Genomic DNA, 14,816 nt, shown 5'->3' with positions numbered 1-14,816 from the left:
TGTGCTAACAGCAGCTGGTCCTGGCAGAAGATTCAAAGTTAATAATACAATCAGTCAACTTCCTTATTTGCTTAGGAAATTATGAAATGCGGTTTCATTTAAGTTATAAACCTAACCGGATATGAGGTTTCTTGCTCACTTTGGTATAATTGTACTGCTCCCACGAGCCCTGACTTATTAAACTCATAGATTATCAATATTTAGTAATAATTTTGTAGCCTATCAGTAGTAATAATAGGTAATATGTTATTCTTATGCTAACAATACAACTTATAATAGAAATATTGGCCATATATTCAACATATAGTACAGTGTAGGCTATGCATTTTACCAATGCTGCATTGGGGAATAAATGCAAAGTCATATTATGAGCTGAAACATTCGCCACATTTTATCACCACATTCATCATTTAGGCTATGTGATTTTTGGCTCTCAGTTGTGGCCACGTATGTAAAACTAGCGTGATAAACGCATTCAGGCCGAACTCATGATCTCATTTTGATCTCATATCCTCTAGTAGTGTTTGGGTGTTGTCACAGTCGTGAAAGGTGTGGCTTATAGTGGACACACAGAGACGCTTTAGCAGAGGTAAAGTTGAAAGTTTTGTTGCGATGTATACTGAAATATGTGTTTATGCCATTCGTGCACTTACCAACAAGGTCGATTTTGATGTTTTGCTGTGTTACGATGTGTGTTGCCAAGTATTCGTCTGTAAAAGACGCGAGAATCATCACGTTTTCTTGGGTTTTCTCTCAGCGAGCATAGTGATGTTAACGGATTTTGTCATGCTGTAGTTAATCGTTTATAAAATTGCATAGAGCATAAACTTTGCTATGATTCTTGCCTGTTTGGGATGTAATCCTCCATTTTGACCAAATTCATCATAAATGCGTAAAGATACGCAGCCTTAGGAGAATTAATTCAGCTTTACATTATCCAAACTTTTGATAGTGACTAAAAAACATAAGAAAATTTACATTTATTTACAATATAACTAATATCTGATTGCAGAACTTAAACCGACAAACCACAAACAGCAGGAATGTCTTCTGTATGGGTCAGTACACTTTTTCTTTTTTCTTCTTTTTTCTTTTCAGTTTCACTTCAACCATTTTAGGATAGATAAACACTACATTTACTTTTCTTCTTCTGAAAGTGTTATTTAATAAAGATAATAGTTTATTTAGAAAATTTAATACTTTCTGTTTTACTTTCAGGATGATTTGGATCTTCTCCTGGAGTCCCCCTCCTCCCTGACTGTTAATGTAAGATTGGCATTGTATTTTAGTAGTTTTATACAGCCAATATATATTGTATTTGAGCATAATTATTTAGTTATCAGCATGTCATGTATTTTAGTAGTTCTATACAGTCAATATATATTGTATTTGAGCATAATTATTTAGTTATCAGCATGTCATGTTTTATTAAGTCAACAGCACGTGGCACTGTTAAGGAGAAGCCTGGCTTTAATCCAGGGGAGGATGCTGCTGCTTTAAGGAAAGCCATCGAAGGCATTGGTAAGGCACTAACCTGGGTGTGGACTTTAGTAAACTTACACTGCACACATTCAACTGAGATGTTGAAACCTTGTTGCTTTCTTTTTACTGGCTGTCATTGACCTTATGACACAACGAGGAACTGTATGTGTAAATATGCATGTTTGCATTTGCAATTCCTCAGGCACTACTGAAAAGACTCTTATTGACATTCTGACTCAAAGAAGCAATGCCCAGCGTCAGCTGATCTGTAAAGCGTATCAGGACGCCACTGGAAGGGTAAAACACCACCGCTGACACATTCCCTGGGCAAATGTTGCAAATAACTGTTGTCTGATGTTTTAAAACCATGCATATGTTTTTCATCTTAGACTCTTTGCGATGACTTGGAAGGTGATACACGTGGAGATTTTGAAGATATTTTGGTGGCCCTGATCACTCCTCCTGCTAAGTTCGACTGCCAAGAGTTCATGCGTGCTATAAAAGTACACAATCTTGTTTCTGTTTGACTGCTAATAGTTTAAATGTCTTTATTTGGCCTTTATTTAGAATTGAACCAAGATGAAGTCATTAGCTATGTTTTGCACCTATCTATTTTCATGCAAATTTTGGAATACGGCATAAAAAACGCTGGATGGAAATGCAAAGATGCGTATAATTCTAAACGTATGCATATAAGTAACGTTCTAAAAACATATGCGCTCAGTTGAGGCTGATTTTATTTATCCAATATGAAGACTTGCACATAAACTACTAATAAATTCCTCAGTGCACAACACAAAACTCAAATAACTTTGCCTCAAAAACTCATGTGAGATGGCATAACTGGACTAACCAGTGGACCAATTTTATTGCACAGCATCTCAAATGTTGGTTTGGTCGTTTTGAAATGCTTGAGCAAAAGTCTGTCATCAAAATGATTTGGTATAATGACCTCTCGCACGATTGGGTTCCCAAACACCAGGCATTATTCACCTCCGAACACAAGATACCATGACAGTGTTTATTGCGTTTTGTCTGTGCGCTCTGAGGCGCAAGTCATTTGTGATGTAGGAAAATAGAGCCACAGTGGCTTCCCCGATTGCAACAACTTCCATTTTTATTACAGATATTTTACGCCAATTTGCCAGGAAGTGAAGATTTTGTTCTCTTGAACACATGGGATGAAACTGTGCTTTATTCGCAAGTGTTTTATGTGAAATCCCCATTTGGTGCATAATTTAAATTTGCTGCTTTGGATGAAAACTTAGCTATTGAAGTTGCTAAAAGAATGAGTTTCATCACAGGGTGCTGGTACAGACGAAAGCGTTTTGGTAGAACTATTTGCATCACGCTCCAACCATCAGATCAAGGCATTGTGTGATGCATATTTGGCTGGTTTGTATCTTTTAATGTTACTTTTTTCATTTTTTTTTTTTCACCCAAGAAATATTATTTACAATATTTTGGTGGGTATTTTGACCCTTGAATCTAATTAACCGTCTTTTTCAGAAACCGGAAGAGCTCTAGTTCACGACCTGAAATCTGAGGTGTCAGGGGACTTCGAAAAAACATTGTTGATCCTCGCTGAGGTTCAGTCAAATCATTTTTTTCAGTCCTGCATCATATTTAAATTAATTCAAATGAGTTATGCAGCTGTCACGCTTACAATTTGTTTGTCTTTCTAACTAAAAGGGCAAGAGGGATGAAAGTACCAATGTGGATGTGGCAAAAGCTAAAGCGGATGCTAAGGTGAAGTGAAGACACTATTGCTAATTTTTTGTCAGTTGCTTAACCTCAGCTAAATGAATCAAATGAAAAACCAAAATGTCCCAAGACTGTGTTCCGCCCTTCAAAATGGCGGAAAGCATGTGGCTATTTTCTGTTATATCTACAATTGATATTTTTGTGCAGATCTTGTACGAGGCGGGAGAGAAAAAGTGGGGAACGGACGAGAGCAAGTTTATCGACATCCTCTGCCACAGAAGTGTTCCTCAGCTCAGACAAAGTATCTGAGAAAAAAAATCCCTAATTTTATATATCATTTTTATAATATAAATTAATTTATAGCATTTATAGTAATTTCGAAGTAATTAAACTAAATGTCAAAAAGTGGTAATCAGAACTGAATGTTCAGCAGTGTGAAATGTCTTTCAATCTTTTTCTCTTAGCTCTGGTTGAGTATAAGAGTCTGAGTGGAAAGACCCTTCAGGAAAGCATTGAAAAGGAGATGTCTGGAAAACTCGAGGATATTCTGGTGGCTATAGGTGATATTTTAAAGGTTTTTGTTAGTGGTGTTTGTTTAGGCACTATTAGGGGCCGTTCACACAACACGTTTTTCCATTCCACTGCGCTACTTTTTTCAGTGTAAACTCGCTAGATGGATGTGTTTGACCACTGTGCTCACATCTTTCACAGCATGTCGCGCATGACACGCCATTCTAAAAATGCGGCGGTCAAGATAAAATAAGTTCAACTTTTAAAAAAAATGTCTCTATACCTTTCATGTTTTTTTTTCACTTGACATGCGACACGTTTTTAACCACAAAAACGTATTCTGTGCGAACGGCCCTTCCTTATGCAATGCATGCATGTTTAAAAAAGTTTACGTTTTGAAAATTTTTATTTGTAAATTATTTTATTTTATTTTTACATATAAAAGCTTGTTTGTGCCACTGAATGAAAAAATAAAAAAGCTAATTGCAACTTTTTATCTTACAATTCTGACTTTTTTTTCTCAGAATTGCGTGATATATAGTTGCAATTGTGTGTTTTAAAGTCAGATTTGTGAGATATAAACTCGCAATTCTGAGAATTGGACTTTATAACTGACAATTGCAAGTTTATATCTCACAGTTCTGAGAAAAGAAGTCAGAATTGCGAGATAAAAACTCACAATTGCGAGGAAAAAAAAGTCAGAACTGAGAAAAAAAAAATCTGAATTTATATCTTGCGATTCTGACTTTATAACTTGCAAATTGTGAGTGTATATCTCGCAATTCTGACTTTATAACTTGAAATTGTGACTTTACAGTATATCATGCACTTCTGAAAAGTCATGTGTGGTTAAAATAAAAAGCTGCAATTATCTATTTTTTATTTTGTGGTGGAAACAAACTTCTAAAGTTACATGCTGTAATTTTCCACTTGAAAAATCTAATTGAAAATGCCTCTACTTTAGTGAAATGTGTGAAGAGTGTCCCAACATACCTTGCTGAGCGCCTTTATAAAAGCATGAAGGTTAGATCTGTCTTTCTGTATTCCCCTTTTTTACCACATTACAATGAAATGTCTAAAACTGTGAAACTCTAGAACAAAACGAGCAGAATTTTTGAATAGAAACTTCTTTTTTCAGGGTGCTGGTACCACTGAATCTACCTTAACTAGAATTATAGTGAGCCGTTCAGAGCTCGACATGCAGGAGATCAAGGCAGAATACAAGAAGCTGTTTGGCTCTTCCTTATACTCTGCCCTTGAGGTAGGAAGCATTAAATAAGAACTTATAAGTCAAGAATGTCATTGTCCAAAATCCTTTCTTGCTCCTAAAAATGCGCTTTTAACAAGATCCCATTTTGTTCCTTAACGTTACTGAAAATTGATTTACACCTTTAGTAACATGTGAATGACTCGCATGACCAGTGTCTGAACCTGTACTGCAGAGGAAATGATTCACATCCTCAGTGTGTGATCAGTCCCGCCCTAAACACCTTGAGAAAACCTGTGGGTTTTCTCAAGTGTGGGTATTTGCAGGTTGGAGTAATGGGCATGCCGAAAAGTAGTAGGTGTGCTGAAAAGTCTTTGTTCACAAAAGCTGCTTGTTATGGTGTGGGGTGAGTTAGGGGTTAGTTTCTGTTGCAGCATTGTGTACAGGGGTTGGACAATGAACCTTAAACACTTGCTGATATAGTGTTTCGCACCTATAAATGCATGACCTAGTGGCCAATCTTCACTCATTTTACATTCCATCAGTAAGAGCAGAGTGTGAAGGTTGAATTAGCAGAGCAATAGCACTGCTGTACATGAAATATTGCAATCCACACAACATAATGGGAGATATATCAGAGTTCAAAAGTGGACATATTGTTGGTGCGCATCTCGCTGGCTCATCTTTGACCAGGACAGCAAGTCTTTGTAGTGTATTGAGAGCTATGTTATCCAGGGTAATGTTGGCATACCACCACGTAGGACGAACCACATCTGACAGGATTAACTGTCGACACAAGAGGCCCCAAAGAGGCTTAACACATGGATATATTATACACATTTGTTTTCTTTCTCAACTCTTTACATTCACTTAAACAGTTAGTTCACCCCAAAATGAAAATTCTGTCATCAATTACTGACCCTCATGTCATTCCAGACTCATAAGACTTTCGTTCTTCTTCGGAAGACAAATGAACCTCATTGGCTACGAAGCACGAGAATGCACGAGAATGAACCTCATTGGCTACGAAGCACGTTTGAGCTTCCAGAAGAAGTTGGTTCTTGTGTGTTATTCACATTCGGTTGAGCTTCTGCTTATGTTGGCTGATCAATATTTACATGCGAGTAAAAGCCTAAATGAAATCTGTTCATCATAACAAGCGATTGATTCTCTTCAGAAAATCTGCACTAAACCGCTCGATTCATATGGATTAGTTTTCTGATTTCTTTATGACATTTTTGAAGCGTCAAAGTGGTAGTTGCAAAGGCAGTCTACGAAAGGAAATCTGGCAGCATTCTGTTATCAAAAATATCTTAATTTGTCTTCTGAAGAAGAACGAAACTCTTATGAGTGTGGAACGACATGAGGGTCAGTAATTAATGACAGAACTAACCCTTTAAAACATAAATGACTGTTTACGTGAATTCTCTCCAAGACCGGCATTTTGACATTATTTTGTGTGTATTTGACTGCTTAAGTGCAATAAGCAGCAAAAAAATAACTCAATTTAGTACTCACAAAATCTGTGGGAATGAGAAAAATAATGTGCAATACGCACAATCCCACGCCGAAATTCAAGCCCTGTAACACCAAAAATATTTGCAAAAAACAAAAATAACAAGTTTATTTAACAATTTGAACTGTTGTCATACACATTTGACATAGTGAACACAGTGCAGCACTTCTGTGTTCCACACGCATGCGTGTACAGCGTCGGCCAATACTGAGCCGGCGTTTGGACGTAGAACACGGAAGTGCTGCACTGCATTCACTGCGTCAACTGCGTATGACAAAAATCCCTCTGGCCACTGTGAAGGACTTGTATCTGTCATTTTCAAGACGCATTGATGCTGTATTGGTTGCAAAAGGAGGCCCTAGACCATATTAATAAATGATTGTGGTCTAAAAGGTGTTTCAGTTTCATTGTCCAACCCCTGTACCTTTCGGCATGCCCATTACGACCTGCAGTTATCCCTGTCTCGATTTTCTTGGTTATAGCTGCTTTCAAATCATGTTGAAATCATATTTTTTGCTCATGAATGCCATCATAATGTTGTAGTTACCAGTGGGGAACTCTTAAGTTTTCTTTAAACCCTAACTTACAACTGAATTGGGGTGTATCAGTTAAAAAAAAATCATGACATTTATAATTAAAGGTGCTAAAGAGGATGTTTTGTTTTATACATTTTTGCAATATTACTTGAAACTGTCTTTACTAACTGATAAAAGACTATTTATTAGGTGCACTGAAAGTAATAATATTAATATACATCATCTGTGCACGAGGTAGGATCTGTGCATCGCGTAAACGATTGGCCCTCTGGCTTGTCAATCACTGCCATGACGATCCTTGTGAGAGACGCGCGGCTGCGCGCTCCAGTAACTTTCCACACTCCACAGGCGCCGCATGCAATGTTTTTGTCAGGAGACAGGAGTAACAACTGCAGATTATGAGTTACCTGCGGTGAGTCTGACATAATGAATCCACGGCTTTAAGTCGTGCACACACTTAACGATTGTAAGGCCGATTATGAATGTAAATTGATACTTATGACTGATTGCGTTCAAACGCGTCCAGTCAGAGCCAGTTGCTTTCAGTCTGCGATTACAGTCGGTGTTCAAATTCCATGTGAAAGTATATAAATCTACTTCAGTCGCAGAAAACAATCACGTGTATGTTGAGCATAGTCAGAATGTTTTAGCTAGTCGTTAAATGTGTGCCCGGCTTAATAACACAGCGAATGCCGGTGGTAAACACTCGTGTTCCGATACTTGTGCACGAGTTTTGGGAGGCGTTCCCTCTAAATGAGCTGTGAAGGAGGGGGGTTGTTCTTACCCATGCGCTCATTTCAAAAACTCAGACGACAAAAAGAACCTCTTTAGCACCTTTAAGTTTTAATTGTGTTGACAGTTTAGTTTTTTTGTGCACTGTTGGTGAAGAATGGTATTAAAGCTGGTCAGAAAACATTGCTCACTTAGTCAAGACTATGACTGAACTGGACTTGAAGCATGTGGCTGAGCATCTTGAAGAGGTTCATAAATTGAATTTGCTAATTCAGTTGACTGCATGAAAACATCCCAAGCCATGTTGATTTCACTGAGGTTCAGTGTAAAACCTCATGCGAGTTTAATATTGTACTGTAGCGTTTTGACCAGCATGTGTGCCTCTTTGCTAGACCATCAAACACGCATTGCACTGCGACCTGACGTCCCCTTTGTAATCACAAATCTCCTGCATTGAAGCCTCGACATGTTTCTTTGTTTGTTCCCTTTTCATTGTTTATTTTACTTTACTATGAAGTTGCTATTATCCTCCAGCTCTCTAAAACCAGTGCTCTTTAACAAAGATCTTAAATGTATTTCTAAATAATAAAGGTTCTAAATGTTTAGCAAGTGCAGTATGATGTTTAATGTCTGCAGTCACATAAATGTTTTTTTAATTTTTTTATTGTAGTCTGAAGTATCAGGGGATTATCGTCAAACCCTGCTGAAGATCTGTGGTGAAGATGACAAATGAATGTATCCAGCACAAACCCGTCATAACACAGAAGACATCACGGCTAAAGTGCTATAATGTGAAAGAATATCCAAATATATAACAATATCCAAATATATATTTTGAAAATACTATTAATAAATCTGAAGAGATTTATAAAAAGTGTATTTCTTGTACTAACCTGATTGTTTATAATCATAGATCACTTGATTTTAGAATAACCTTAATATAACACAAATGACAAATATACAGTTTGTTCCTTCATTGTGAAATAATAGCAAACAGTGACTAAAGAATAAACTTTTTTTCTATGCCATTTTGCTTTCTGAAATATTGTCTTCAATGTGTGGTTTTGTCCGTGATCCAGCAGGTGGCAGTGAAGTACATGTATATGGTATCCTAGTGGTCAACAATTAAAATCTCTTGGGATTCCATGAATGGGATGAGCATTTAAATTAAGTGAGTGCTCATTTTGCCTTGTCACTCACTCATAAGTACATAAAACTACAATTAGGATGACATTTGGTTTCAATTCTGATGCTGGAATTAGACTTTCATCCTCATTTTGAGATTATTAATATCTAATCCCCCAGAACAATGCAGATTGTCATGAGAAAGTGATGTTTGCAGATGCTGGTAAAACCCACAAAAGATTCTTAGCCCCCTTTTTCGCATAAGGAGGCCACTGATGAGATTTTAATTTGCTCTAGACTAGAGCATCTGTGAGGTCAGAATGACAGATTGTGAAATGATTGGAGGCCCAGAAGTGTTTTTGTCAGGAAAAAATCATTCTCATGAGATATAGTTTACATGAGTGCTAATATTACATTTGGAGATAAAGCAAGATACAATATTATGAGCAGTAAATATGCTAATGTGTTGAAAACTGATTTTTACATAGGCCTACCATAATTCAGTCTTTTATTGCCATTTATTGGATGTTCAATTAACACGAGCATGTGTACAGTCTGCAGTCAGAAGTGAAAACTCAGAGATTGTCTTCATTACTGTTCATAATCTGTTACTTTAGTAAATGCTGACCTAAACCACAATCTCTTTTTTCAATTAGTCTTCAGACAGCAAAAGAACAATGCCCTGGAAAATCCTTAATGCCACTAGAGTAGGACAAAACACTCAGATTACAACAGATTTAAGAATACAATTCAGCCCTCTTTTATTATGTCAAACCTCTATGTAAGACATTTGATGATACCATCAAAAGATTAAAGACAGACCAGGCCACAAGCACAAGGTCAACTTTCAAGTCGCCCACAGAAAAACAGTAATTGTTCTGAAGGATTATAGGCTAATATATTTAAGTAAGGGATAATGTACATCCAGCCGGTTGTTATCTCAAATTATTACACAGCTCTGTGGAATACTTGATTCTGATTGGTCAATGGTGCCATCCGGCGGTATGTTATTCCCGATAACAACCGCTGAAAACAGTTAACACAGGCTCATCCGGGTTACTGAAGTCTGCAGCGCTATGTTTGCTAGGAACGGTTTTTCCTCGTAGATAGGCTCTCAAGTCTCACGCATTGGGCGTGAGACACACGCATTTCAACCCGTTCACACGCTCACACGCCACACCTTGTATTTCTCACGCAGAGAAATCTCCAGGATAACGCACAAGTTGCGCCGCTATTAGAGGAATCAAGCGAGTTCCCCATAGAGTTCAGAAGGCCCTGCCACGCACCAGTTAATCTAATAAAAAAATATAGCTACCGGACAGCCAATCAGAAAATAGAATTGCTGTATCCAGGTAAGATTTAGATATTCCCGCCACAACAATGTTTACGTTCTGATTCCAACGATACATTCTGTGATTCACGGGCTCGCTCACTGATTCAGATGCTCGCTTAAGTAGTTAGAAGAGGACATCTGTCAGTCACATTGATTCACATCTGGCTACAGACTGATCGTGATTGATATGGGACAATATATACTATGAATACAGTAAGTCATCTTTGTGTCCAGGCAGGTGGTAGGTTAGTTAACAGTTTGTCCAGAGTACTTTACGTGAACTTGCCTAGCTAGTAGGGATGGGCATTTTTCCAAAATATTGTATTCGAATATTTGGGCTAATAAAAAAATGAATATTCGTGTATTTAAAGCTGCAGTCCGCAACTTTTTTTGTGTTAAAAATTTACAAAAATTATATAATGAGAATATACAACATGAATCCATTTTCCAAACCGTGTTTTTGTCTTATCCTGAATCATTATGGTACAACTTATAATAAGTGTTTATATTTGGACTATTTCAGACATGACTGGTAGGACCCGCCGCAGAGTATCACAGTAACTGCGTGACTCGCCATAGACATACATGGAGAAAAGTAGCTCCGGCTAGAATGTTCCTCCGCAAGACGCGTGCTGTTCTGTTTATTAACCGCTAGAGGGCCAAAAATCGCGGACAGCAGCTTTAAATTACGATTATTTTGAGAAAATGAGAGACGTTTTTAAACATTTTTTATTCATCACCATTTCTGAACAAACTTATTATTAGGTAATATACACAACAAGTTTACGTTTTATCTTAAGGTTTTCATTCAGTTTAAAACATTAAACAATATGTGTAAACAAAAAATATCGGCCTAAAGAACAAGCATTATAAGCTCAAGCAGCGAGCGGGAAAAAACACTGCAGAACGTAATGTACATATAATGTACACTAGAGTCAGAATATGGTTACCATGTTTATATTGTTTCACATTATAATGTTGAGGAAAAAAATAAAATAAAATGTGTATATGGGTCAATGACGTGACGCTCATTTTTTTGTGTCTTATAGTTTTAGTTAAATTTAAAAGGGTAAAAATTGCAAAATAAATTAACAAATTACTTACATACATTCTCTTTTTGGAGGACCAAGTCTAAAATTTCTGGTTTTAATCAATTTTGAGAGAATATTTTGGGATTGATTGCAAAAATGTCATTGTGGTGTAACCGTAAAAACTTGGTACCAAATAATTGATCTTGTTTAAAAAAGGTGAAATTCTCAATAAAACACCATATAATCTAGTTTGGCATAATCTTACATTAGAACAATTTAATAGTAAATAAAAATAAATTTAACACCATTGTTCTGAATATTATAAATAATTTGGGGAATCATAGGAGTCAAGTCAAATTCCTGAAGTGTCAAGGTGGTGTAACCACCATTCAAGGAGCCATTTTGTTAATATTGTGCAAGAAAACCATGTGACAGGAAATTATATCACAAAGAGGGACCCCTGGTGACACTAAATGCTGCATGCAAAGGTTAGTAACTGTCTTTAAAATATGAGATATTTTGACATTTTTAGGGTATGGTTAGGTATTCTTAGGTATACATGTCAAATGGTATGACCCCATGAATACATTGATAATTCATCATTATTATAAAAATGTGTATTGACTTTAAAAATTACATTTGAAATATTTCCACCAAGGCCATGTGCTTACATAGGTGTCCATGATAATACCTGTCAAATTTGGTTTTAAATTGAAATGTCAAATGGTGTAACCGGTTACACCATTTGACTTCTATTACAAGCCTTTCTGTTAGGGGCAAATTTAGTCAAAATCACTAGTTTATATTGCTGATTAAAGATGTAATATAAACTAAACTACTATTTGGAACTATTTTCAAATGTTCAATGTTTTATTTTTTTGAGAAAGTGGTGCTTTATCCACAACTTTATTATTAAAGCTCTGTAATTCAGTAAAATAATATATAATTATGTTGCACAACATTAATGTTTAGAACATTAATGTTTAACATTGAAATGTTTAGCTTCAATATTTCTATTCCATTCACTTAAAAATGTAAGCAATATAAAATCATGGAGTGATTGCTAATGAAAGACAAGTGCGTCAAACGTATCTAGAGCAGCTTTTATTATGCCGCAGTCGCTGCTTCTGCTTCTTCAGGTCAAGCGTATGTGATGTAAAGCAGCTCTGTTTTAAAATATTACACACATTTGTGTGTTCAAATTTGTTATAATGCTACTCTGTGCGTTCACTCGGCAGCTGCACACTGCACACTGCAGTCAACTAGATCCATATTAGGCTTGGTAAAACATGGTACTCACAGTAAATCAAGAAAACAAGATTTAAACAATAAGACTAAACGTGTTTAGCTATATAATATGATTAGATTTCTGTCGACAAATGTATCCAAACAGTTGCTCATCTGTCTAATAAAACACATAATATATTAAAGCGTCTTTGGTGTTTCAGTGGTTTCGACAAAACCGGAAACCGAGATTAACGCGGGTATCATGTCATTGATAGGCGACGCACGGACATGGCTCGTGTCCTGGTTATTATTTCTCTAGGTTTAAACATTCTTGGAAACATCTGGCATAATATAAGTACACAAGTCAACAAAATATATAAAATTGTCCAAGTGGTTTTTTGATATTTGAATCCAAAAGTCTTACATATTGTGCATTTAACCAAAGACTACAATTTACATCTATAAAAAACAATTCATTAAATTTCTAAGATTTTATAATTAAAACGACATAACAGAGCCCCTCTTGCCCCAATCGATAAATTGATATAGTTTCAAGCAAGGAAACAGTGGCTCATCACAGAGCACCAGTGAATTCTGATCCTGCTATCAGATATATTTTTTTTAAGAAATCATCACTTTGATGATTTCTTGTTATCAGATATTGTTCCTTAAAGGGTTAGTTCACCCAAAAATGAAATTTCTGTCATTTATTACTCAATCTCATGTCGTTCCACACATGTAAGACCTTTGTTCATCTTCAGAACACAAATTAAGGTTTTTTTTGATGAAATCTGAAAGCTTTTTTTTTAATCTCCCATAGAAAGCAACAAAATTACCACATTCAAGGTCCAGAAAGGTTGTAGAGCCATTGTTAAAACAGTCAACGTGACTGCAGTGTTTCAACCTTAATGTTATGAAGAGATGAGAATACTTTTTGTGTGCAAAAACAAAATGAAAATTATGACTTTATTCAACAATCTCTTCTCTTCCTGTCATTATCCTCACGCAGGTGACACAGTAACACAGTGAAGCCTTCCTTCTTTATGTCTGAATGCCAGCTCAGTATTGGCCAAAGCTGATCACGTGATCAGCACAGCGCATGCGTGTGAGACTGACGCAGGACCCGGCCAATAATGAGCCGGTGTTCTGATGTAAAACCTGGAGTTTCTGCACTGTGTTTACCATGTCAACAGCATAGGAGAATGACAGGGAAGAGACAAAATAGTTTAATAAAGATGCTATTTTTGTTTTGTTTTTGCACAAAAAATGTATTCTTGTCTCTTCATAATAAGGTTGAACCATTAAGATTAAGGTTGATCCTTTGCAGTCACGTCGACTGTTTTAACGATGTCTTTAGTACCTTTCTGGACCTTGAAAGGGGTAATTTCGTTGCTTTCTATGGGAGATAAAATTATCTTAATTTGTGTTCTGAAGATGAACGAAGGTCTTATGGGTGTGAAATGACAAGAGGGTGAGTAATAAATGACAGAAATTTCATTTTTGGGTGAACTAACCCTTTAACTGGAAAATATATGAGACATGATTTCACTGTTCATTACTATGATTATTTCTTGTTGTCAGATGTTGTTTTTGTTTTGGCTGTAGAAGTAACATGGTCAGGTGGTGTAACTGGTTTGTGTCAATTGGCGTAACCAGTATTTTTCATAAAAAATATAATTATTTACAGAAAAATTAATGTGGAATAAAATGTTATCATCTAGTTTAGTGTAATAACATGATTTTAAACAATTTTAAAATAATTTGTCAAAGATTATTTAGAAAACAAATGTGTTTTCAGCATGTGTCCCACCAAATATTGCAAAAACACGTTAAAATTTACATTTAGAGATAACTCTAATAAAATAATTTTTCATTTGATATTTTAAATTGAAGTATATATTTCTATAAGTGAGCTTACGTGCCATCTAGGTGGATAACATATTTAATATTTCTCATTCTTTGGCGGTTACACCATTTGACATTTTTAGGTACATTCATTCTTAACTTTAGTAAAAAATTGTGCAAATGTCATTTTTATCAACATAAAATCAACTTAGACACAATATATACATTTTAACGTATCTGATGCATGCTTTTAAAACAGGTTTTTAAAAGATTTTTTAATTTCTCATCTTGCCGCACCATATTTGTCACTGACCCATATATTACCATTATCTCTCTATCTCTCTCACTCACTCACTCACATACACACTAAAATGCTGAATTAAATAAATATTTTTTTATTTGTACGAATTTTTCATATCAGACCCCCATCCCCACCCAAACCCCCGTCGCTGCCGCCGCCGCCGCCGAAATCTCACTCTGAACTCAGTTCAAAACTTGAGAGCCCTCTAGATGTTTTGCCTTTGTTTAGCTAATAAAATATTATAAAGCAGTCAAATTTTGTCGATAA

At 36.0% G+C, this 14,816-nt stretch overlaps 1 protein-coding gene across 1 annotated transcript; it reads left to right on the top strand.

The window, feature by feature from the left end:
- Window positions 1-472: 472 nt before the first annotated feature.
- On the top strand, window positions 473-8,715 carry anxa3b (annexin A3b). Its single transcript, XM_048173882.1, has 14 exons — window positions 473-589; window positions 1,013-1,058; window positions 1,219-1,266; window positions 1,434-1,521; window positions 1,685-1,779; window positions 1,872-1,985; window positions 2,787-2,877; window positions 2,992-3,071; window positions 3,175-3,231; window positions 3,394-3,487; window positions 3,651-3,746; window positions 4,661-4,719; window positions 4,835-4,957; window positions 8,358-8,715. Exons 2-14 carry the CDS (start codon window positions 1,044-1,046, stop codon window positions 8,418-8,420), a joined length of 1,023 nt encoding a protein of 340 aa, XP_048029839.1. The 5' UTR covers window positions 473-589; window positions 1,013-1,043; the 3' UTR covers window positions 8,421-8,715.
- The last annotated feature ends 6,101 nt before the right edge of the window (window positions 8,716-14,816 follow it).

Source organism: Megalobrama amblycephala, linkage group LG2, assembly GCF_018812025.1.
Source record: "Megalobrama amblycephala isolate DHTTF-2021 linkage group LG2, ASM1881202v1, whole genome shotgun sequence".
In the NCBI taxonomy this organism is placed as follows: Eukaryota; Metazoa; Chordata; class Actinopteri; order Cypriniformes; family Xenocyprididae; genus Megalobrama; species Megalobrama amblycephala.
Note: the sequence above shows the minus strand (reverse complement) of the source record. Positions and strands in the feature narration are given on the sequence as shown.